The sequence below is a fragment of the Clupea harengus genome, chromosome 13 (assembly GCF_900700415.2).
Source record: "Clupea harengus chromosome 13, Ch_v2.0.2, whole genome shotgun sequence".
In the NCBI taxonomy this organism is placed as follows: Eukaryota; Metazoa; Chordata; class Actinopteri; order Clupeiformes; family Clupeidae; genus Clupea; species Clupea harengus.
This window is the reverse complement of record NC_045164.1, coordinates 19,308,065-19,332,875: the sequence shown is the minus strand read 5'-3', so window position 1 is coordinate 19,332,875 and position 24,811 is coordinate 19,308,065. Positions and strand designations below refer to the sequence as shown.

The 24,811-nt window shown below is 51.0% G+C and overlaps 1 protein-coding gene across 1 annotated transcript; it reads right to left on the bottom strand.

The window, feature by feature from the left end:
* Window positions 1-5,271: 5,271 nt before the first annotated feature.
* LOC105904343 lies at window positions 5,272-24,566 on the bottom strand. The gene is made up of 3 exons (XM_031578547.1): window positions 24,289-24,566; window positions 8,669-18,433; window positions 5,272-8,410 (listed from the first exon to the last, which is right to left on the bottom strand). The coding sequence occupies exons 2-3, from the start codon at window positions 18,260-18,262 to the stop codon at window positions 5,588-5,590; spliced, it is 12,417 nt and encodes a 4,138-aa protein (XP_031434407.1). The 5' UTR covers window positions 18,263-18,433; window positions 24,289-24,566; the 3' UTR covers window positions 5,272-5,587.
* Window positions 24,567-24,811: the final 245 nt, after the last annotated feature.

Sequence of the window (24,811 nt, the reverse complement as noted above, 5' to 3'; positions counted from 1 at the left end):
CTCTGCCTGAATCTGGGCATGCACGCGCACGCACACGCACGCACACACACACACACACACACACACACACACACACACACACCTCTCCTCCCGTCACAATGCCACTAATGGGTTTCTTTTGTGGCGGTAATGAAATATTGTCGCGTGTCACACACACACACACACTTAACACACACACACACTGGCGAGGCCTGGCGAGGCCTGGCGAGGGCCCACCCAGTCAGAGGGGGTGCTGGGGTAACGCTGGGGTCAGGGTGAGGTCACGGCATTGGGCAGCCACCAGGCTCCTTGTGCGTACATTAAGAGATCAATAAGCCAATCAATTTGGCTCGCTGCTGGTGGAAAAGCCCAGACGTGGCATCCTCTAATGCATCCCCTACCGCTCTCGTACACACAGACACACAGACACACACACACACACACACATACACACACTCAACACACACAACACACACACACACACACACGCACACACGCACACGCACACACGCACACACACTCACACACTCAAACACGCACACACATACACACATACACACTAAAATACTCACACACACACTCACACACACACACACGCTCACACACTCAAACACGCACACACATACACACACTCACACATACACACTAAAATACTCACACACACACTCACACACACACACACACACACACACACACACACACTCAAACACGCACACACACACACACACACACACACACACACTCAAACGCACACATGCACCCACGCACACATACACATACACACGCGCACAGTCACACCCGCACTCACACACACACTCACATACTCGCAATCACACACACACACACACACACTCACGCACACACACACACACTCGCACACATATACACACACACATTCTCACACACGTGTTTCCCATAGTGAGTCACACATTCACACACTCAAATGCGCACACGCACACGCTCACACTCACACTCACACTCACACACTCAAACGCGCACACGCACTCGCACACGCACACACACACACTCACACACGCACTCACACACACACTCACACACACACACTTACATACTCGCACACATACACACACACACACTCTCACACCTATGTTTCCCAGAGTGAGTTACTAACATACACACACACACACACACACAAACATTCTCACACACTCTAATGCATCCCTACCACACACTCACTCACTCACTCACAAACACTCAACTATGGGTATTAACACATACACATACATGCACACACTCACGAGTATGAACACACACACGTGCACATATACACGCACACTCGCATTCACATATACATACTCACTGAAGTATGGGGTATGAATTCACAAACACACACACAAGTTCGTTCATGTATTGCGATGAATTCAATGAGCCCTGATTTAATTGACAGGCAGCAAGCAAAGCAACGGCAATGAGTGTGTGTGTGTGTGTGTGTGTGTGTGTGTGTGTGTGAGCAAAGTCCGTCGCAAACTCCGTCGCAAAGCTATGGTGTGGCGTGTGGGAGCATTGCGCTGACCCACCCATGTCTGTGCCTGCGATCTTCCTCATGATATTAAATTAGCAACATGATTTTGCCAAGCTATAAAATTGGCTTTAGCTCATGCGCGGTGGACTTTTCTTGTTGCTTGGTTAGAGCACACACACACACACACACACACACACACACATGTATGGACACACACAAATACAGATGTTCACACATGTATGCAAAACAACACACACACCACTTGTACACGTTTAATGGAACTGTGTTTTCCATTAGGAGCCAGTGACTTGTCAACTGATGATATATTGCCACCTCCACACAGAGAGGATAGAGAAAGACAAATATCTCATTCATATATAGTCAGCACTTCATTTAACACCGACACACCGATACACTGATCTCAAATACTGCAGGAAACATCTCCACAGAATACTTCATGTAAGAGTTCAGTGCTATTCTACTTCATGGAGTGTATTATTGGGAAAGATGCTCAGTGTTCTTAACATGAGTCAACTTATCACACACACTCATGAACACACACACACACACACACCTGCATTATCTCATGCACACAGACATATGTACTTACACAGACAATGATCACACACAAAATCAGAAATACAAATGAACTCTCTCTCTCTCTCTCTCTCTCTCTCTCTCTCTGTTACACACACACACACACACACACACACACACACACACACACACACACACACACACACACACACACACACAAATCTCTCTCCAAACTTATTCAGTTACAAACACAACAACTCTCTCTCTCTCTCTCTCTCTCTCTCTCTCTCTGTCTGACACACACAAACACACACACACACACACACAACTAGGGGTGGGCGATATGACCAAAATCTTCTATCACGGTATTTGTAATTTTATATCACGGTTACGGTATATATCACGGTTTATTATACGTAGGGTGACCAGATTTGGGTTTTTGAAAAAGAGGACACTTCACCGGTGGCGAAATGTGTCCACAGCAATTTATTTATTGACCCTTAAGAACACTAAGGTGCAGAAACAATACTGCCTCAATAGGCTATTGGCCTAAGCAATAGTGGCCAGTATCCATTGAATCTTTAAATAGTAAAATAAAAGCAAAGTGTATGTAAAAAAAAAAAAAAGAAAAAGGAAAAATCTTTCTGTGGTATTTAGTCCAGTGCTTATGTTTCAGTGGTTACTTAGAATCTCGTTGGTTTGGCCGTAATCGCCGTTGACATACATACATGTATATGATAATCGCTGCTAGACACTCACTGTTCTTGTGCTCTCACAGCTCATTCACTTTGAAATACTGAAAAATAAATGCCTACACTAGACACTTTTCAGTCCATATTTTACAGTATATTGAATCTTGCCCAACAGTCGAGGATTACTCAACAAGTAGGCATGACAGTCCTTGCAGGTTATGTGCTTAAAAATTGTACTGGGTATCGTATTATACGGCTCTTCAGAATGTTCAAAAAAGTTCCGTTGATTTGAATGGGCCACCCGAACGTTGGCAGGTCTGTAATTTCTTTATTTTCACTGCTGCGAAAATGTAATGACCGCTGACCATCTTTCATATCATTCCGCAAGTAGTCCGGTCATTTAACGTAACGGGAAGTAATGGGTTGCTACTCAACACCTGAAACTTTAGAGTTCTATTTTATTTCTCAGCAGAAATCACAAAACGGCTACAAAATCGTTAAAGAGGTATTTTTGGAGGAATGTCTATTGTTTTGGCGAGTTACTGTATAATAAGAGGGATGAAGTATAGTTTCGGAGGTCATTATCTAAAAATAAATCGATTGGATTTCAAAATAAGAGTATACCGCGGTTGAAACGGTATGGCCAAATCTCTCCCGGTAGACACATTTCTACCGTTGCACGGTATATACCGTCATACCGCCCAGCCCTACACACAACGTGTGTTTTTATGACACTTTACTTCCCATGTGTTGTCCGCTCTAGTGCATTGCTGCTTTGAGAATTAAACCCATCTGCCGTATGACTACAAGTCATGGAGATCTGAACATAAAGCAGCCCATCCCTCTGACAGTACGCCTCCTGTATGATGTAGTACCACAATTACCCACTAGAGGCTCCCATAGAGCAAGGAACCACCCCAGTCTGAAGATTGATGCCAGAAAGAGTAAACAAACACATGATTTAAAGGGCCAATCACAATGCTGGACACTGGCATATGAGCCAGTCACAATGCTGGACACTGGCTGGGTATATATCTATATACTCATCCACGTATATAGAGAATGAGTAAAGAAACAGGAACCTCTTGTAGGTTTTTATTTGAAATGTTTTACTTAACAGGTTTACAAGGCACCTGGTGAAGTATTTCAGTATTTTACAGAGATATCATGGCTTTTCTCTCAGACACATAACCCTATCTACTCTTAAGAAAACCATTCTGCCATAGAGTATATGTGATCAAATCCAAGCCTTGGGAGCCATTAGGTGGCGTTTCACAGTAATAATTAGCTTAATTATGCTCTGAATGTGACCATTAATCACCACCATCATCTCCTCCCCTCATCCAGTTCCCTTCCATGGCAATGTGCTTGCCCTCACGGAGGTCACGGAGGTCACGGAGGTCGTCTGTGACAGTCTGGCAGCTCTAAGGCCTGGACAATCACCAAAGCGCTCAAGGAATCACACAATATAAATAACCAAGGAGTGCTGTCCAATACACCAGACTCCTGAGAAGATTAGTATCATTAAAATTCTGCATTCTTTTGTTAAGGTGTTGGCCTCTATGAGAACAGTTACAACACACTCCAAAGACACACTGAAAAATGGAATGGTTTGCAGTTCTTTCATCAGTAGTCATAAGAAAACACCTCTGTTTACAGAAGTTACTGATTGCAACTTTAAACGAGTAGGGGTGGGGGGGTGGGGTGGGGGATATGTAGTCTTAAAAGTAAACATGTCCTTGAACCTCCCTTAAAGATAACAGTTTGAAGCTCACGTTGTTCCTGTGCATTTTACCACATCTTTAATCTCAGGTGTTTCTCATTCACTATTTTACAGGACAGGAAAAAATTAAATAAAAATAAATAATAATTGCAGTACAGGGGCTTGAAACAGACAGCAATACAAGACAAGAAACACTGTATTAAAATCATTGTTTTAAGGCAACAAACACTTGTCACTTGACTACAAACACTGTTTTTTGACATCAAAAACTACATATTGAACCTTTAACACAATACAAATCAGCATCGTAATGTCCACCTTTACTAGTGCCTCATTACAGACCACCCAAACCTCTGCGGTTACAGGTGAACACTGTCACCAGCGAAAAACACATTCTTTCAGTCCTCTGCAGATGTACCACAGACTGAGTATCTCTCACACACAGCAGCCATGACAGGCACATGAGACATCCACACACACGCACGCACGCACGCACGCACGCACGCACGCACGCACGCACACACACACACACAAAGCTGTCTAGGTATGCATGAGGCACTACACACACAGAGCAGTAGGTACATGAGCAACACAGAGCACTCAGTCTTACACAAGTGATCAACTGTTGTGATCAGTCACTGGAGTCCACTGTAATCATTCCGGAAGGATCCGTTCCTTCCCAGACCTCTGCAGGGAACAGTATTCTATTTGGATCAGTCCAACATCATGCTAAACCACAGGGAGCAGTCTTCACAGAGTTCAGTTCAGAGCATGACTAGACCATAGAGATCAGTTCAGAGCATGACTAGACCATAGAGATCAGGTCAGAGCATGACTAGACCATAGAGTTCAGAGCATGACTCAGTTCAGAGCATGACTAGACCATAGAGTTCAGTTCAGAGCATGACTAGACCATAGAGATCAGTTCAGAGCATGACTAGACCATAGAGATCGGTTCAAAGTGACCAGAGCACAGAGGTCAGTTAAGAGAGATCCGTGTATGGTTCTGAGACAGCTGCAGTGTTAGACCAAACAGATCATCTCTGAAAGATCAGTTCCACAAAGATCAGTCCACTGTTGAGTTATACTACGGAGATCAGTCCGCAGTAGCCTTTCTCTTGCCTTTACAGACGTCACACACTGTCCACACGCAGGCTCATGATTCTACAGATGTCACCCGCTCTCCATGGCAAAGTCCTCCAGTTCACTCATGGTGATGATGTCCATGGGTCTCTGGGAGCTGTCCCCCAACTGCCCCTTGTGTCTGTGTGAGCCGTCCCCCATCTGCCCCTTGTACAACGGGGCATCTTCCGGCTGCTCCTGTGTCGTGTAGCTGACCTGGCCTCGCCCCTGCCCCTGCCCCAGTCTCTCCTCCCTGCCGTAGCGCTGCCGTTCCTCCTCCAACCCCCAGGGGGCACCAGAGGCCTGGCGGACGTCCTGTTCCTGCATGAGGGTGGCGGGGGCAGACATCTGTGAGCTGGAGCGGGTGCTGGGAAGCGTGGAGACGGGCATCGGCAGGTACCCTGGGTACACCATATACTGGGGTGGAGACAGCGCCCCCTCTGGTGGCTGGCGGACGGACAGGCGCACGTACTTCCCTGTCTGTGGGTCGAAGAAGGTCTTGGTCTTGACGGGTAGTGGTACATCAACCATGAAGTATTGCCCAGAGTTGGGGTCTTGCAGCAGCCTTCGCTGGGCAACTGGGTAGGGTGGGCTGACCACCCCGGTTGCCGTGGGAGCGAACCCTGGGCTCAGGTGATACTGGGCAGGGGGGGCATGTGGCAGCTGCAGGGGGGCGCTGAGCACCTGCGTGGGCGAGGAGGGAACGCTGGCGACGGTCTTGGTCTCCGCCTTCTTCAGCCGGCGTGTGGTGAGGCGTTTGGCACGCCGCAGTGCCTTTTCAGTTTTGGGGGGCACGGCGGGGGGGCGGCCGGACTGGCTGCTCATGCTGCACACCGAATCAGGGCGCTCCAGGTCCGACAGGTCCCCGACATCCTCAGACAGGACACTCACTAGTGAGCGTGTCTCGTCATCGTCCAGGGCCAGGCTTCGTCGGAACCGCCCCATAAACTCCCGAGGGGCGGGCGACTCAGTCGGAGGATACACATCATGATACACGTCACGGGAGAGGGCGTCTCTTGCCTGGGAGAGGTGGTGGAGCGCTGCGGCTGAGTGGGCCAGGAGGGCGGGGTCCCCATGGGGGGTGTTACCAGGGGTGATCTGGAGGTCGGTGGGGGGATAGATGAGGTCCTCAGCCCTCTCGCCCCCGCCTTGCTGCGGCGACTCCGTCCGGAAGGTTTCGGAGACGCTGCGGTGGAAGCGTGGCTTCACGGCTTTGGTTACCGAGGCTACCCTGAAGGTGTTGTCCTTCACGTTGAACATGATGGGCTTCCCAAGCGCAGGAGAAGAGGGGTTGGATCGCGGGGCAGCGATGACCTGCGACCTTCCGTGGTCCACCAGGGGCTGTGTAAAAACACCCTCTCCTCCTCCTGTAGCAGGCAGTGCATTCTCGGTAAAGCCACCTTCACCTCTTCCTAGCACTTGTGCTGCATTCTGGAAAAAGCCATTCTCATCTTGCCCTGTGGTTGGGTTATCCTGGGTAAAGTCTTCCTTATTGCTTTTTACAGGCAACCCACTGTCCCGTCTTGCATGCTGTAATGTGTGTTTGGGTGCATTCGGTTGATCGCGAGCAGGCTGCAGTGTGTGTTTAGCCGCTGCCGGATGCGTGTGTTTGGGTGCTATCGCGTGCCCGTGGGGTGGCGTCTCTGGTTCATGTGCAGGTTTGGGGGTCGGCTCCAGAGAGTTGACGGAGTAGTATTGCAGAGGCTCTGGCTCTGGTTCCGGCTGCGTCCTCGACTCCTCTGTTCTGCCCTCCTGCCCCCTCTCCCCTGCCCCCACCCCTGGGCTCTGGGAGGTCTTCTTTGGGACGCCAGATCGGCCGCACTGGGTGGCAGTCACTGGCTGGTGATAGAACTCCCTCTCAGCCGATACGTCCCGAATGGCCTCTCGGGGCAAGGAGGTGCCACGGCGACGACCTTTGACCGGCAAGGGCTGAGTGAGGGCAGTGAGTGGACCATGCTGGTGACCCCACTGACCCCCGTGCTGCCGGAGCTCCACACCACTCAGCTTATCCTCCCTGCCTCGCTCGCGCTGTTGGCCTGCAAGTGCCCGTGCCTTCCCATGATCCTCGGCAGCGAGTGGCGCAGCTGGAGTAGCATGGCTGCGTTCCTTGAGGTTCTCCCGTCTGGCGTTGGCCAACTCAGCCCTACGTTCAGGCACTCTGCTGGCGGTGTGCTTCTCTCTCTCCCTGTACCTCAGCACGCGTGCCATGTTGGCATCGGCCTCCCGTTTGGCTCTGTCGGCGGTGACAGTCTCGGCGTGCATCTCCACTGAAACTGGAGTGTGTGTGCTGGTGCGTGTTAGCGAGACAGGGAACAAAGAATCGTCGGCTGTGATGTCGTGGTCCTGATCCGGGAGAACTCTCAGACGGGCGTAGTCAGCCAGGGCAGAGATCTCGGGTCTGGAGGCAGACCTGCCTCTGCGCCGCTGGCCTTTGTTGGGCAACTCCTTCTCTTGGGAGCGTGTCTGGAGAGGGGCAGATTCTGCTGCAGCAGGGGCAGGGCCTCTAGACGCTTCTGTGTGAGCAGCAACAGGACCAGGGTCTTTAGGACCCTGTAGGGTAGAGGCTGGGCCAGGGGTGGATCCTCTAGCACCAGGGGCTGGGTTCTTAGAGCCCTGCAGGGGTGTGTCCTCTGCAGGACGCACAGGGGTTTTGATTGAGGGTTTCCCTCTCTCAGCGCTGGGCAGTGCATTGTGGGACTCTGAGTCCTCCGCATTGGTGGTGTACCTCTCTCTGTTCCCTCCTTTTCTCTCTCTAGGCCGAAGCTCTGTCTGTCCTCTCCCTCTCTCCAGGACCTCTGTCTGTCCTCTCCCTCTCTCCAGGAGCTCTGACTGTCCTCTCCCTCTCTCCAGGAGCTCTGTCTGTCCTCTCCCTCTCTCCAGGAGCTTTCCTGAATGAGTCTCCCTCTCCTCCCTCCCCTTCTCTCCTGAACGGGGTTCCTTCCCTGCTCCCCTCCCTCTGTCTCTGTCTCCTGGATTAGGCTCTCTCCCTCCTCTCCCTCTCTCGATGGACTGTCCTCTCTCCCTCCTTCCTCTCTCTCTGTCGATGGACTGTCCTCTCTCCCTCTTTCCTCGATCTCTTCCGATAGACTGTCCTCTCTCCCTCTCTCCTCCCTCTTTCTCCATGGCCTCTCCTCTCTCCCTCCCTCCTTTCTCTTTTTCCATTGCCTCTCCTCTCTCTCTCCCATTCCCTCGCATCTCTCTGTGTTCTGGGGCAGTGGGCACCGGGGTGATCCGGGAATTATCTGCCATCATCTGATGTGGGCGATGCCCACTTGGCTGTGGGCTAGCATCTACCTTGGCATCCACCCTGTCCTTGTGTGAACTCCCAGGCGGCGCCCATGCCTTGGCAGGGGCATTAACATCTCTACCTGCTGGCTTGCCATGTTTAATCTCCTCCTTCCTCTCCGTCAGATGTCTCTGAGGGGATGCTCCAGATGCCCTTGGCTCCACCTGCTGTCTACGCCCTTCCTCTGGGGCCATATTAGTGATCTTAGGGGGGTCATTCATACCTCTGGCTTCTCCTCTGCTGGGGTCATGGGCTAGCTGCTCCACTAAGGGCTCCTGGGTCCTAGAGTCTGAGGGTCGTCCTGCTGTTGCTCTGAACTTGGCTGAGGGTTGAGATTCTGAGGCGTCTGCTGAGATTTTCTGTGTTACATCCTTAAGGGCTGCCGTATTGGTTTTAGATCCAGGGACATCTCCTTTTGTTTTCTGTGTTGCATCTTTAAAGTCTGTAGTTGTTTCAGATTCAGGGGCCTGTCCTCTTTGCTGTGGTTTATCTCTGAGGTCTGCTGTGGGTTTAAACACAAAGCCATCTTCTCTTGTTTTCGGTGTTACATCTTTAACATCTGCAGTGAGTTTAGCCTTAGGGACATCTAAAATCTTTTTCTGTGTTTCCTTTCTAAGGTCTGTAGTAGGTTTAGAGTGAGTGGTTTCTCTAGTAGTGGGCGATATTTTATATTTGATGGCTGCAGCAGGGTAAGATTGAGGGGCATCTCTGGTCGTTGCCTGTATTTGATTACTGGATTCTGTAGTCGGTTTAGATTCAGAGAAGTCTCCTTTGTTTGTCAGGGTTTTATCTCTGAGGTCTGCTGTGTGTTTCAGTTCTGAGGCGATTCCTGTTGTTTTCTGTTTTCTCTCTCCGGCTTTGTCCGTGACTTCACTAGTCTGGTGGCCGGTGTGTGCCTGGCTCAGCCCAGCAGGCCCTCGGGTGTGTGTTTCTGTGTTTCTCACTGCTCTCTCCAATTCTCTCACTCTCATGGACTCACTCCTCTCCTCTGAGTGCCTGCTGAGTGCTGAATCACCTCTAGGGGGCACTGTTACGTCCTGCCTAGCCTTATCCTTGGCTACACTGCCCTCCGTGTTCTCTAGCTGAGGTTTGTGGTTGTCATTGGGTGTCTTTGCTTTTCCACTAGGTTCACTCACAAGCCCTTTCTCTTTCCCGGTTTCAGGATCTCTCTGTGCTTTCTCTGCAGCCTCCTCCTTTCTAATAAAACCTCGGTTATCTTTCTCTTGGGTCTCCTCCTTAAGGGGCTGCAGTCCAGCATGTCCTCTTTCTGCCTTCTCATTTTCACCAATAATCTTCTCTCCTGCTTCTTGCGTGTGCACACTCCCATCGACTTGCTTCTGTACTTTCCGTTGCTCTCTCTGATGTTCTTCTTTGGGTTGTTTCTGGTCTTGCTTCTGTTCTTTCTGCTGTTCTTTTGGCTGTTCTGTCTGGTGTTCTCTCTGCTGTTCAAGCTTGTGTTCTTTCTGCTGTTCTTTTTTGTGTTCCTTCTGCTGTTCAAGCTTGTGTTCTTTCTGCTGTTCTTGTTTGTGTTCCTTCTGCTGTTCTAGCTTGTGTTCCTTCTGCTGTTCTTGTTTGTGTTCCTTCTGCTGTTCTTGTTTGTGTTCTTTCTGGGGTTCTTGTTTGTGTTCCTTCTGGTGTTCTAGCTTGTGTTCCTTCTGGTGTTCTAGCTTGTGTTCTTTCTGGGGTTCTTGTTTGTGTTCTTTCTGGGGTTCTAGCCTGTGTTCCTTCTGGGGTTCTTTCTCCTGTTCTTTCTGATGCCCTTGTTTGTGTTCCTTCTGGGGTTCTAGCTTGTGTTCCTTCTGGTGTTTCTCCTTTGGAGATGCATTCCCCTCTCCCTCAGAGGACACGGGCAGGCCATGCTGTTTGTCTCCTCTCTCCTCTGTCCGTTGGTCCGCCCAGGCAGTGGGCAGTTTCACGTAGCCAACAATCGACTGGATTTCCAGGAAGAAGCCTGCCTCACCAGCATCAGTGGCGTCTTCAGCTTCGCCAGCATGAGTGTCTTCTCCCTCTGCTGCACTCTCACTGGTCTCCTCAGTATGTGCTCTGATGGCATCAGGGGTTTCTTTCACCTTGATAAAGTCTGCCCCCGCCCCTGAAGAGTGATGGGCCCCCGCCTCGCCCCCCACCATAATGAGGTCATCTGGCTCACTGGGTGTCTCAGGTGTTGTGTGGTTGCCTGGGGGAAGGGGGAGGGGAAGGGGAAGAGGATATGCTGGAGTTGGTTGGAGATCAGATTCATTCGGCTGGATCTGACCGGACATCAGATCTGTTCCTCTTTGCTGCCCCTTATGTGGCGCCTCTTCATGTTGATCCTGAGGGGTTAAAGGCGGAGCTTCTGTAATGTCTTTCGATTGGACAGGTAAGGGCATGGACTTTGTAATACCAGATTTTGATTGGTTAGATGTGTCATTCCGCCTGGTGTTGGTTCCTGTATCTGCGTGTTCAGGAACCTGGAGATTTGGATCTGCAGATGCTCCTGTGTCTTTGAGCTGATCATCTCTGTTGCTCCTTGCCCCTGTTAGCATTAGCATAGATTCGTTAGCATTTCTAGCAGTGTTAGCCTGTTCACCCGCATCCCTCAGTTTGGATTCAGAAGGCATCCTCTTGTTTGGCAGGGCCTCTTCTTTGACATGCTCCCCATGACTTCCTGAGATGTTTGACATGGTGCTTTCCTTGGTTGCACTGAAGTCACTGTGGGAAATCTCTTTATGTTTAAAAGCTAACCCTTCCTTTGACTGTCCCTTCTCCTTTGAAACTGTGTCTTTCCCATCATGGCCCGTCTCTCTGTGTGCAGGAGACGACTCAGCCCCAGGTGTGAATGCGGCCGTGTCGTCTTTGCTCCTCAGCTCCTTCTGGACGAGGCGCTGCTCCCTCATTCTGGCCTTCTCTTCATCTCTTGTCTGCACAGTGTTGGCTTCCTTCTCCTGTTTCTGATGTGTTCCAGGGGCACGCACACCTGTGTGGCTGGTTTCTACAGGTGTCTGGACAGGTGCGATCGTGTCTTCAGCGCTGTGTTTACCCTGAAGGTGAACAGCTGGTTTGAGCTCCCCATCCAGACCACTTACAGCCTGAGCTTTTGGTTTGAGTGTGGGCTGCAGTTCCGCTGCCTCTCTCTTCTTGAGATTGTGTGTGTCCTTGAGAGGGTGTGTGTCCTTGAGAGTGTGTGAGTCCTTGAGGGTGTGTGTGTCTTTGAGAGTGTTCGTGTCCTTAACAGGGTTTGCCCCAAGCTGCACAGCCTCTGGGTTGGTGACTGCTGCGCCCACAGCCTCTGGGTGTGCGTCGTTAGTCAGTGCTACTAAAGCTGATGGCTCTGAGACGTCAGGCATTGGGGTCTGACACAGGTTGTCCGGCTCTGGCTCTCTCCGTTCTCCATACTTTGTGAGATCTTTGAACAAGTGGTTAAGCTTGTCAGCTGTGATTTCTTTCTTTACCTGTGGAGGTTGTTCCGGGCCTTTCTCCCTCGCTGCCGTAGGGAGTTGTTTAGGGGTGTTTCTGGACAAAAAGCCCTTCTCCTTCAGGGCTGATATTTCTTTCTGAGCGTGTGCTTTTACTTTGGACGTCAGGATTTCTTGTTTGGTTTGGGCTTTCTCTTTGTAGGAGAAGGTTTTACTTGAAGTCTTCTCAGGCTCTCTCCTGTAATTTACACCCTGTTCAAACCGGTCCTTACTCAAGCTCTGTTCAAACCGGTCCTTACTCAAACCCTGCTCAAACTGGTCTTTACTCCCAGGGTTTCTCAGCATGTCATTTTCTTTCCGTGGGAGTCCTACATTCGTGACAAACCTCTCATTCCCACCAGTGAGTGATGCACCTGTGTCTGGGTTGCTGACAGCAGTCACTTCCACCTTTGCGGTGTGTGTATCATCCTTCCCATCAGGTGTGTTTGCATGCTCAGCGTCTCTCTGATTGGCTGGCTGTGTGACATCACCCAGGCCCTGGCGAATCTCCTTCATGCGCTCGCGGCGCATCAGCTCTTTGTCTCGAATGGAGAGGATGTCACTGATGCTGAAACGCTCTTCTCTGATTGGCTGTGACAAGCCCCGCCCTGCCTCCACATCCACATCCTCTGCCATTGGATCCTGGGCAGGTAGTGCATTCTGTTTGGTGGGTGGGGGAGGTTGTGGCTCTCTACTCTGATAAGTTGAGAACTGAGGGTTTGGATGCTGTTTCTGATTGGCTGTGGGAGGAAGGTTTAGCTGTTGATTCTGACTGGTTATGATTGGAGGATTTGGGAGTTTCTGAGTAGCTGCTAACAGAGGGTTTAGCTTTTGATTCTGATTTGACATAAGAGTTGGGTTTAAGTGTTGACTCTGATTGGTTGTGAGAGGAGCATTTGCCTGTTTGTGATTGGTTGCGTGTGGAGCGTATTGTTGTTTCTGATTGGATGTGAGTGGGGGGTTTAGCAGTTGGGGTGGTGCCTGTGAAGAGGAAGTAGAATCCTGAGGGAAGTGTGCTGTCTGAGCCTTGACTATGGAGTCCTGAGGGAAGCGTGCCGTCTGAGTGTTGACTATGGGCTGCTGTTTCACCACCGGCTCAGGGTGCTGACCCTCAGGGCCCGCATTAGTGTTGCTAGGCTGTGGGCTGCTGACTAGGGTTTGTTTGCTGTTGTGGTGCTCGTTGCTGACAGCTTGGGGTTTATTTACTGTGGGCTGACTGCTCACAGTAGGGCTGGTTTTGACAGGCTGTTGGTTGTTGAGAGGTTGCGGGTTATGGACAGGCTGCTGGTTATGGACAGGCTGCTGGTTATTGACAGCCTGCTGGTTGTTGACAGGCTGCTGGTTATTGAGAGGCTGCTGGTTGTTGAGAGGTGGATGGATGTTGCTTGTTGGTGGGTTTTTAACATGTGGATTAATGTTGTTTGTGGGCAGATGGTCTTTGAGCTGGCTGCTTGGCTGGTTGGTGGCTGTTGGCTGATATGGCTGTGCTGTTGTAGGCGTCAAACCTCTGGTGTAGTCCGTACTCTTTTTGTAGGCTGGCTGGATGTTGTTTGTTGTGTGGGTGCTATTTGAAGGCTGCTTGTTGACAGTCAACTGACTGTTGTTGTCTTTAGGTTGGCTGTTTACATTTAGCTGTTTGTTGGCTGTGTGGTGTGGCTGTGCTGAAGAAGCCTCCAGGCCTATGCTGTAGTCCTGACTCTTGGCGTTAGTCTGGCCTGTCCTGTAGTCCTGACTCTTGGTGTTACTTAGGACTGTGCTGTAGTCCTGACTCTTGGCGTTAGTCTGGCCTGTGCTGTAGTCCTGAGTCTTGGCGTTAGTCTGGCCTGTGCTGTAGTCCTGACTCTTGGTGTTACTTAGGCCTGTCCTGTAGTCCTGAGTCTTGGCGTTAGTCTGGCCTGTCCTGTAGTCCTGACTCTTGCCGTAAGTCTGCCCTGTGCTGTAGTCCTGACTCTTGGCGTTAGTCTGGCCTGTCTTGTAGTCCTCACTCTTGGCGTTAGTCTGGCCTGTGCTGTAGTCCTGAGTCTTGGTGTTACTTAGGCCTGTGCTGTAGTCCTGACTCCTGGCGTTCCTCTGCTCCAATCTCATGTCCGGTCTTGACGAGCTCCTGCTCTCATAACTGCTCCTCTCCTCCGGCCTCCTCACACTCCCCTCCTTCTCCTGGTCAAGTGTGTGTGACGGAGCGTCCGTGGCTGTTCCCCTCCTAAAGGGTGTTTCTTCCATTAGCGGGGCAACGTGCTTCTGTTGACCTGCCTGCTCTTTGCCTGCCACTCTAGAAGCCTGTGGACCCTCTCTCTCTGATGGTGTGCTCTCCAGACTCTGTCCATGCGTTGGGTTCATATGAGACAGCCGTTCAGTGTCTTTACGGGACGTGTGTTCAGGATCTTTTGGAGGGGATGCAGCTGTGTGTCCTTGCTCAGCTCTCTTTGTGCCATACACATCTGCGCTTTTGGAGCGGCCATTTTCCCCTCCCACCAGTGCATTTGCGATGGTCTGTTCACGGGCACTGTTCACTACTTCTGTGTGTGTGTGCTTTGCGTGTGTCGGGCTGTAGTGATGCTTGTCCTTAGGTGCGTATATGGCTGTGTGTGTGTGCCAGGTGTGTGTCGGGTTGTGCGTGTCCTTAGGCCCATAAGCTTCCTCACGTGTGTGCTGTGTGTATGCAGTGTTATAGAGGTGCGCGTCTTGTGTGTCTTCGTGTGTATGCTGGGTGTGTGGAGCATAAGCAGTGTGTGCATCTGTAACTGCAAGTGTGTGTGTGTGTGGAGCATAAACAGGATGTGCATCTGTAACTGTGTGTGTCCCTGCGAGTGTGTGTGTGCATGGGGCATTAGAGTGATGTGTGCCAGTGTCGTCGCGTGTGTAGTGGGTAAGAGAGGGATTAAAGCTGTGTGTATCCTCACATGGGTGCTCCTGGAGTTTGCTTCGAGTGTGTGTGGGGTCATAGTGATGCGCATCCGTAAACGTGTACGGCTCCTGTGTGTGTTGGGTGTGTTTGGGGTTATAGTGATGTGTGTCATGTGTGTGTTGTGTGTGTGGGGGGTTATAATGACGTGTGTCATGTGTGTGTTGTGTGTCTGGGGGGTTATAATGATGTGTGTCATGTGTGTGTTGTGTGTGTGTGGGGTTATAATGATGTGTGTCATGTGTGTGTGTGGGGTTATAGTAATGTGTGTCATGTGTGTGTTGGGTGGGCGGGGAGTTGTAAGGATAAGCAGTGTGCGTGTGTGTTGGGTTGTAATAATAAGTATCGTGTGTGTGTTGCATGTGTGGGGTGTTGTAATTATATGCATCTGGAAGCACCTTTGTCTCCTCCATTAAGACTGTAGAGTTTTTCTCATCTGGATAAAGTCTCTCACTCTCCCTGTCTGTCCTTTGCTCCTGTGTGTGTGTGTGTGCCTGCGTGTGTGTCGGGGTGTGTGTGGGGTTGCGTGCCTGTACATGCGAGGTAGGGAGTGTGTGTGTGGGGGACACGTCCTGCTTCAGAGTCAGAGTGGATCTTCTCTCTCTGTCCTTGTCGATCAGAGCAGCAATCTGCCCTCTGGGGCTCTCATTTACCCCCTCACTAATGCCCCCACTAATGCCCCCTCTCACCCCCTCACTAATGCCCCCACTAACGCCCTCACTGACGCCCCCAGTCAGATGCCACCCGTGCTGCTGGCTCCAGCCGTATCTTCCCGCAGTGGTGGCATGGGCATGGGTGCCTGAGTCGGGGTTGGCGCTGCTGTTCATGGAGGTGGCATCTTTGCGGGCAGCGCCAGTGGCCTGTGTCGTTCTCATGAGCGAGGACACTGGGGAGTGCTCAACAGGATCTGCTGAGGCCAGCCTGCCCAGCTCAGGGTGGCGAGCTGGGTGTGTGTCTGTCAGTGTGTGTGTGTTGGGGTTGGTGTCTGTGGCAGCTTCCTGACTCTGCGTGTTCACTGAGCCGGAGGTGGTGTGTGTGTCGTACACGAGTTGCCCGTCTGTGTGTGAGGTGTGTCCTTTGTCCCGCTCTCTCTGCCCGGCGTCACCAGAGACGAGGCCTTCGTAGTCAGGCACCCTCCCTGGCGCTGGGGTCAAGTAGTCACATGACCCGTTGGCATTAGTGTGGGGGGCAAAACCTTTATGTGGGGCAGGTGCAACAGAGGGGGCAGGGGGGGCAGAGATTCGTGGCAGGATTGGGTTACTGCCACCCTCTGGGTCTGTTGCCGGGGGTAACTCTTCCGTGCTGACTAGAGGAGCTGAGATTTCAGCACTGGGGGCCGGGGGCAAGTGGGCAGCAGCGAATTCAGTAAAGGGGGGCGAGGGCTTTAGGGGTGCAGGTAGTTCAACGTTGGCTATCTGGGGTATGGAGGGGGCAGGTAGTTCAGTGTTGGGTATCTGGGGTATGGAGGGGGCAGGTAGTTCAGAGTTGGGTATCTGGGGTATGGAGGGGGCAGGTAGTTCAGTGTTGGGGAGCTGGGGTATTAGTGGTGTGGTGGTGTCTGTGGTGGGGGGCAGTTGCGTGTGTTCAGGGGCATCCATCTGCGAGGGCTGCCTGCTGCGGTCGCTGAGTTCGGCACTCATGAAGCGAGTCGGGCTGTAGGTGCTCTTGACGCGCTTGCGGTTGTCCTTCAGGTTGAAGAGCAGGCTGGAGGCACGGGCCTTGTAGCCGTCGCGCAACTGCCGCACCTCCACCTGGGGGCGCTGCTCTGACTCCGTCAGCCACAGGTCCGTCGCCAAGGGCGACAACCGCAGCTCCTCCGAGGTGTCGCCGACCTGGTGGGGGGGCAGCACGGGCGTGAGCAGCTGCGAGATGCTGAAGGGAGTGGCGCTGCTTGGCAACGGGGTGGTGTTGCTAGGCAATGGGTCATCCATGACAGAGAGGCGCGGTGGTTCTGCCCCCCTGCCACTGCTGGCGGAGAGGAAGGCAGAGTCGGGTCGGCGGCGCTGGTCGGCGCTTGGGGAGACGGTGGAGGGCCGTAGGCCCGGCAGCTTGCTCCGCACAAGGCCCGGTCTGCGTTTCCATGGCGCTCCGTTAGCCGCCAGCTCCGACTCGCACCGTTTCTCCACCGGCCACGCCTTCTGTGTGACCCCCACAGGTGTGTGTGATAAAGACACCTGAGTCCAATCCTCCATTGGCCGCCGCTGCAACCTCCGACCCTCCTGACCCTGCGACCTCTGTGGGTGGTGCGGGGCGGAGGTGGTGAGCTCCTTGTAGATGGGCGAGTCGTACCAGCGGGGGAAGGCGGAGGGGGCGGGGGCGGGGGCGCTGTGCTGCTGGTAGGGGTGGCGTTTGTAGTCGCTCCAGACCCTGAAGGCGCTGAACTCGCTGTGCATGAACTGGTTGGTGGAGCTGAGTGCGTGGAAGCGGCTGCTACTGCCCTTCAGCTTGGACGCCCTCAGGAAGGATCCGGAACCGCCAGGGTCCACGTCCCCTGACACCCTGAAACCCTGCTGGTAGGCTGAGAACTCAGACAGCTTGTGTTGCAGGCCCATGAGGGCCGGCCTATCCCAGGCCTCGCCACCATCTGGGTGTCTGTCCCTGGTTGCCATGGCGTCAGGGGCCATGGGGTCGTAGAAGACCTCCCCTCCACCGCTGAAGGCCTTGATGAGAGAGGAGACACGTGACGTGCTCCTCCTCTGTTGCCAGGCGACCTCCGTGGAGCCATTGCCTAGATACGAGAGCTGTTGTGCATGCTGCTGTGACTCCACTGTCTCTGCCAGCCAGCCGTGGAATGTTCCGGGCCCCTCCGAGGTCCAGCCCCCGGCAGTGAGCGGCAGCGTCTCATTGGCTGTCTGCTTGAGAGTGTCAGTGTGGGCGGTGGCCTCCTGGGCGAAGGCGCAGTGGCGCTCGGTGGGGGAGGAGCCGAGGTCGGCGTCGTTGTAGACGGCCTCGTCACCGATACAGAGGGAGCGGAAGGCGCGGTCCGTCAGGCTGCTGACCTCGCGGTCTGTGTCGTCCATGAAGGACGAGTCGCTGAACGCGTCTGACAGGCGCGGGCCGCTGCCACGGCGACCGCCGCTGTGACGCTTCTCCACTGAGCTCATTCTGAACCCACACACTCGCTCTCACACACACACACACACACACACACTCATGTGCTCTTTGTGTGTGTGTGTGTGTGCCGCAGCTGTCTCTGTCTGTGCGGTTGGCAGGTGATCTAGGGCTCCTGGTGTGCGAGGGGCACCTGCCTCCTCACCTGGGCGTCTCTCCCATCACTGGAAGAGAAGAAACACACAGCAACATGGAGGTCAGTATGGAGCAGCTATGGATTCACCATCACCACGTCATTCCAAAGCGATTACCCCCGTCAAGCAGATCCAGCCCTGGTCTGGGCCTGATGGGGGTACTTTAATCATTAACTGATTAGCTATCTGGGAGCCGTAATCAATTACTAATTAAGAGTCTAAATGACCCCTGCAATAGGACCCCCCCCGTAAGCATGGAGCAGACATGGAGAGACTGGGGGGGTAAAACTGGGAAGACAGAGGGAACAGGTCTCTAGACCCATCGTGTGTGTGAGTGAGTGTGTGTGAGTGTGTGTGAGTGTGTGTGAGTTTGTGTGAGTGTGTGTGAAAGAGAATGTTTGAGAGTGTGTGACTGTGTGAGAGCCGACTGCGTGTGATGAACTTAGCCCTCCTGTTGCTGTGCGCTCTGAAAAGGACAAGCTCCACTGTGCCGAATCGATCTCACACACACACACACACACACACACACACACACACACACACACGTGGCACACACACACACACACACACACACACACACACACACACACACACACACACACACACACGTGGCACGTGGGGTATTTTTAGGAGAGGAAGATGTTCTCCTACCCACGTCACCCTGCTCCCTGCTGCAGTCTAAAATGGGCATGGGTGCAGAGGAGCATTAGAACACTGAGTCACATGACAGAAATGTTCCAAAACACCCTGCAGGAGCAGCCAGCCACTGGGCTTAGTCACTTCACTAAGAAGACCTGATATACTGTACAGCCCAGGTGTGTATGTGTGTGTGTGTGTGTGTGTGTGTGTGTGTGTGTGTGTGTGTGTGTGTGTGTGTGTGTGTATGTGTGTGTGTGTGTGTGTGTGTGTGTGTGTGTGTGTGTGTGTGTGTGTGTGTGTGTGTGTGTGTGTAATCTGCATCCTGTGTGTCTGTCGTGAGAAACTGCGGTTATGAAGCAGATGGGAGCATTTCAAAAATCACCAGTTCAGTTCCAAAGGAGCAAACATGCTGATCACATGCACACCCTCCCTATTCCAACTCTAAACACGAGATACGTGAGATACATTAAAAAAGCCTAGCTCTATACACAAGATACTTGAGTTACATTAAAAAAGCCTAGCGCTATACACGAGAATGGCAAATCCAGACGTCCACCAGACTGTGACGGATAAAGCCTTGCTTCGGTTTGGTTTGCAGTAAATCTAAAACTGTTTCCTTATTCCATCTTTTTAAAAATTATATGGGACTTAGAATGTTATTGTTTCTGAACGTGTGATTTGAGAATGTATGATAACAGAACTTAGAATGTTATTGTTTCTGAACGTGTGATTTGAGAATGTATGATAACAGAACTTAGAATGTTATTGTTTCTGATTGTGTGATTTAACAATCACTAACCCGGGTAAATAGAAATACGCATATTCGCAATAAAAACAATCTCCGTCCACACTACCGTTTTCATATCGTTTACCGAATGTTTGCCATCCACACTAACATGTTGAAATGACAATTGTTGTCATGGTTACGCTACAAGCTACCCCCCAGTGCCATGGCAACCGAACGTCAGTGTATCTGAAATCCTCCGTTTCCCCTGTCCACACTACAACGTTTGTTTTCAAATGTATCCACCTCGGGGAGCATTTTTGAAAAGCATCGTTTTTCAGTCGGAATACGCCGTTTAGTGTGGACGGAAGGGCTAAGCGCAGAAATTTGTATGCGCTTCGATATTTACCCGGGTTAGTGTGGACAGGGCCTTAGAGTGGAACTCGTTTCTGAATGAGTGATTTGAGAATCAAAATGTAATTCTTTCTGGGGAGCTTTATGTTAAAATCATGAATCAAGAAACATCACAGGTCCAGTTAAGAATCAGCGGCTGATCACCAGCAGTGCAGACAGGATGGGAGTGACCTTAAGAACATGGTAGATCCAGTATCATGACAATAAGTGCATAATGATCTAACAGTGTCAGGTTTCACTTCTCAGGCAATTGCCATGACAACTAATTTCTTTTTTTGCTATGTAGCATGCTAATAGCTAATAGCATAATCCAAATCCACCCATTATACGCACATACACTATCCTATCCACACATTATACACACATACACACATACACATACACACTATCCTATCCACCCCTTATACACACATACACTATCCTATCCACCCCTTATACACACATACACTATCAAACCTTAATTATACACACATACACTATCCTATCCACGCATTATACACACATACACACATACACTATCAAATCTTAATTATACACACATACACTATCCTATCTATGCAATATACACACATACACACATACACTATGAAACCACATATTATACACACAAACACTATCCTATCCACACATTATACACACATACACACATACACTATCAAACCTTAATTATACACACATACACTATCCTATCCACACATTATACACACATACACACATACACTATCAAATCTTAATTATACACACATACACTATCCTATCCACGGATTATACACACATACACACATACACTATCAAATCTTAATTATACACACATACACTATCCTATCTACGCAATATACACACATACACACATACACTATGAAACCACATATTATACACACAAACACTATCCTATCCACCCCTTATACACACATACACACATACACTATCAAACCTTAATTATACACACATACACTATCCTATCCACCCCTTATACACACATACACACATACACTATCAAACCTTAATTATACACACATACACTATCCTATCCACCCATTACACACACATACTCACATAGACTATCCTATCCTCACAATAAATGTAAACCTCCATACCTAAATTTCAACTGTATGAGTAGTTGTATACAAAACACACACATGTACACACACACACACACAAAAAACATCTACACACCACCCAAATATTACTCTGCTAAAATTATCATATATCTGATTCCCACTCACAAAATCCTCCTGTACCCAACAAAAACACTTCTAGGTCCAAACACCTAGTTTCAGTCTCATATCCAATAATTACAGTCCAGCCCACAAACTGCGGAAGTGATTTTAGGTAAAAGGTTAACCTGGTCTCTTTGCATAGTGTAATCTGGAGCAGTGCAGGTGAAAAAGTTTGTCACTGTGGCAAATTCCCCCAAGGGCCTGTCCCTGATACAGAGGGGCTGCACACTGCACTGCATGGATACTCAGGGGCTGCACACTGCACTGATACAGAGGGGCTGCACACTGCACTGATACAGAGGGGCTGCACACTGCACTGATAGAGAGGGGCTGCACACTGCACTGATACAGATACAGAGGGGCTGCACACTGCACTTATATAGAGGGGCTGCACACTGCACTGATACAGATACAGAGGGGCTGCACACTGCACTGATACAGATACAGAGGGGCTGCACACTGCACTGATACAGAGGGGCTGCACACTTCACTGATACAGAGGGGCTGCACACTGCACTGATAGAGAGGGGCTTCACACGGCACTGATACAGATACAGAGGGGCTGCACACTGACACTGATACACATGGGCTGCACACTGCACTGATACAGAGGGGCTGCACACTGCACTGATACAGAGGGGCTGCACACTGCACTGATACAGATACAGAGGGGCTGCACACTGCACTGATACAGAGAGGCTGCACACTGCACTGATACAGAGGGGCTGCACACTGCACTGATAGAGAGGGGCTTCACACGGCACTGATACAGATACAGAGGGGCTGCACACTGCACTGATACAGAGGGGCTGCACACTGCACTGATACAGAGGGGCTGCACACTGCACTGATAGAGAGGGGCTGCACACTGCACTGATACAGATACAGAGGGGCTGCACACTGCACTTATATAGAGGGGCTGCACACTGCACTGATACAGATACAGAGGGGCTGCACACTGCACTGATACAGATACAGAGGGGCTGCACACTGCACTGATACAGAGGGGCTGCACACTTCACTGATACAGAGGGGCTGCACACTGCACTGATAGAGAGGGGCTTCACACGGCACTGATACAGATACAGAGGGGCTGCACACTGACACTGATACACATGGGCTGCACACTGCACTGATACAGAGGGGCTGCACACTGCACTGATACAGAGGGGCTGCACACTGCACTGATACAGATACAGAGGGGCTGCACACTGCACTGATACAGAGAGGCTGCACACTGCACTGATACAGAGGGGCTGCACACTGCACTGATAGAGAGGGGCTGCACACTTCACTGATACAGAGGGGCTGCACACTGCACTGATAGAGAGGGGCTTCACACGGCACTGATACAGATACAGAGGGGCTGCACACTGACACTGATACACATGGGCTGCACACTGCACTGATACAGAGGGGCTGCACACTGCACTGATACAGAGGGGCTGCACACTGCACTGATACAGATACAGAGGGGCTGCACACTGCACTGATACAGAGAGGCTGCACACTGCACTGATACAGAGGGGCTGCACACTGCACTGATAGAGAGGGGCTTCACACGGCACTGATACAGATACAGAGGGGCTGCACACTGCACTGATACAGAGGGGCTGCACACTGACACTGATACACATGGGCTGCACACTGCACTGATACAGATACAGAGGGGCTGCACACTGCACTGATACAGATACAGAGGGGCTGCACACTGCACTGATACAGAGAGGCTGCACACTGCACTGATACAGAGGGGCTGCACACTGCACTGATACAGATACAGAGGGGCTGCACACTGACACTGATACACATGGGCTGCACACTGCACTGATACAGAGGGGCTGCACACTGCACTGATACAGAGGGGCTGCAGACTGCACTGATACAGAGGGGCTGCACACTGCACAGAAACGCATCCATCTGCTCTACCTGGTTATTAGTTTGACATGAGCAGGGCAGTGCCGGCTCTCATCATGACACACAACTTCACCAGAGAACAGAACACGGCTTCTGAAGAGGACTCTATGTCGGACACTATGTCTGACTCTAGTAACGATTCTATAACGATGGGTATTCCCGCACACACACACACACAAACACACACACACACACACACAAACACAAACACAAACACACACATACGTAAAGTGTGGTATCATGTGCTGGTAATTAAGGTGCAGCTGCCAGGTTGGCCTGACATTGATCCCAGAATAAACCTCTTGAAGCTTTTATCACTTCTGGCAAAGGAACACACACTCAGAACACACTGGACACATGAGATACATGCAGAAAATCAGTTAAAAAAAAAGTTTGTGTCTGTGTGTGTGTGTGTCTGTGTGTGTGTGTGTGTGTGTGTGTGTGTGTGTGTGTGTGTGTGTGTGTGTGTGTGTGTGTGTGTGTGTGTGTGTGTGTGTGTGTGTGTGTGAGAGAGAGAGAGAGAGAGAGAGAGAGAGAGAGAGAGAGAGAGAGAGAGAGAGAGAGAAAGAGAAGACATTTTATTGGTCATATTCACTGCCCAGAGCAAAATGTGATGTCTCTGGACTGTTCTCTTCATAGGCATGTATGGCTGTGTCACCCATTCTCTGCCATGAAAGTTAGAACCCTCTAGAACACTTTAGATCCCAATAATCCCAGACACAACTACCTAACATGCTTCGCAGAACTTTGTCCAAACTAGTAAGGCTTTTCTGCTGCTAGGAAGCACTTCAAAGCTAAGTAAAGAACTCCCAATGGCTCCTACCAGTCCGGACTAGGATTACGGCTGTGACTATGTCACATACATGCACAGAAACGCAGGGAACACACCACACACACAGAACATGCACAGAACTCAGAGAAGAACACACATCAGGGCCGGACCCGAGCCTGTTCCACTCCAGAACTGTTACCTGAGTAGCGTTCTATGTTCTGCGGTCCACAGTAAACCCTCAGCGTTCTCTAGCTGCGGCGGACACGTAAAAACTAACAGCTAGAGGATTGGAAATCTTTCTAAAAATGGGGCATGATTTAACACAAGCTGCTGCTGCTGCTGCTCAGAGCGGCGGCCTGAGAGACCGGTTTATTTTTACCCCCGCAGGAGCCGGCTCTCTGCCCCGGAACCCGACACCGCGGGGCCATCACACACTCCAGCCTGCTCTCTTCAGTTAACCAGTAACACACACACACCATTACACACTACAGCCCAGTAACACACAACACCATCACACACTCCAGCCTGCTCTCTTTAGTTAACCAGTAACACACACACACACCATTACACACTACAGCCCAGTAACACACACAACACAATCACACACTACAGCCCAGTAACACACAAACACCACACACTACAGCCCAGTAACACATACACACCATCACACACTACAGCCCAGTTACACACACACACCATCAAACGATACAGCCCAGTAACAC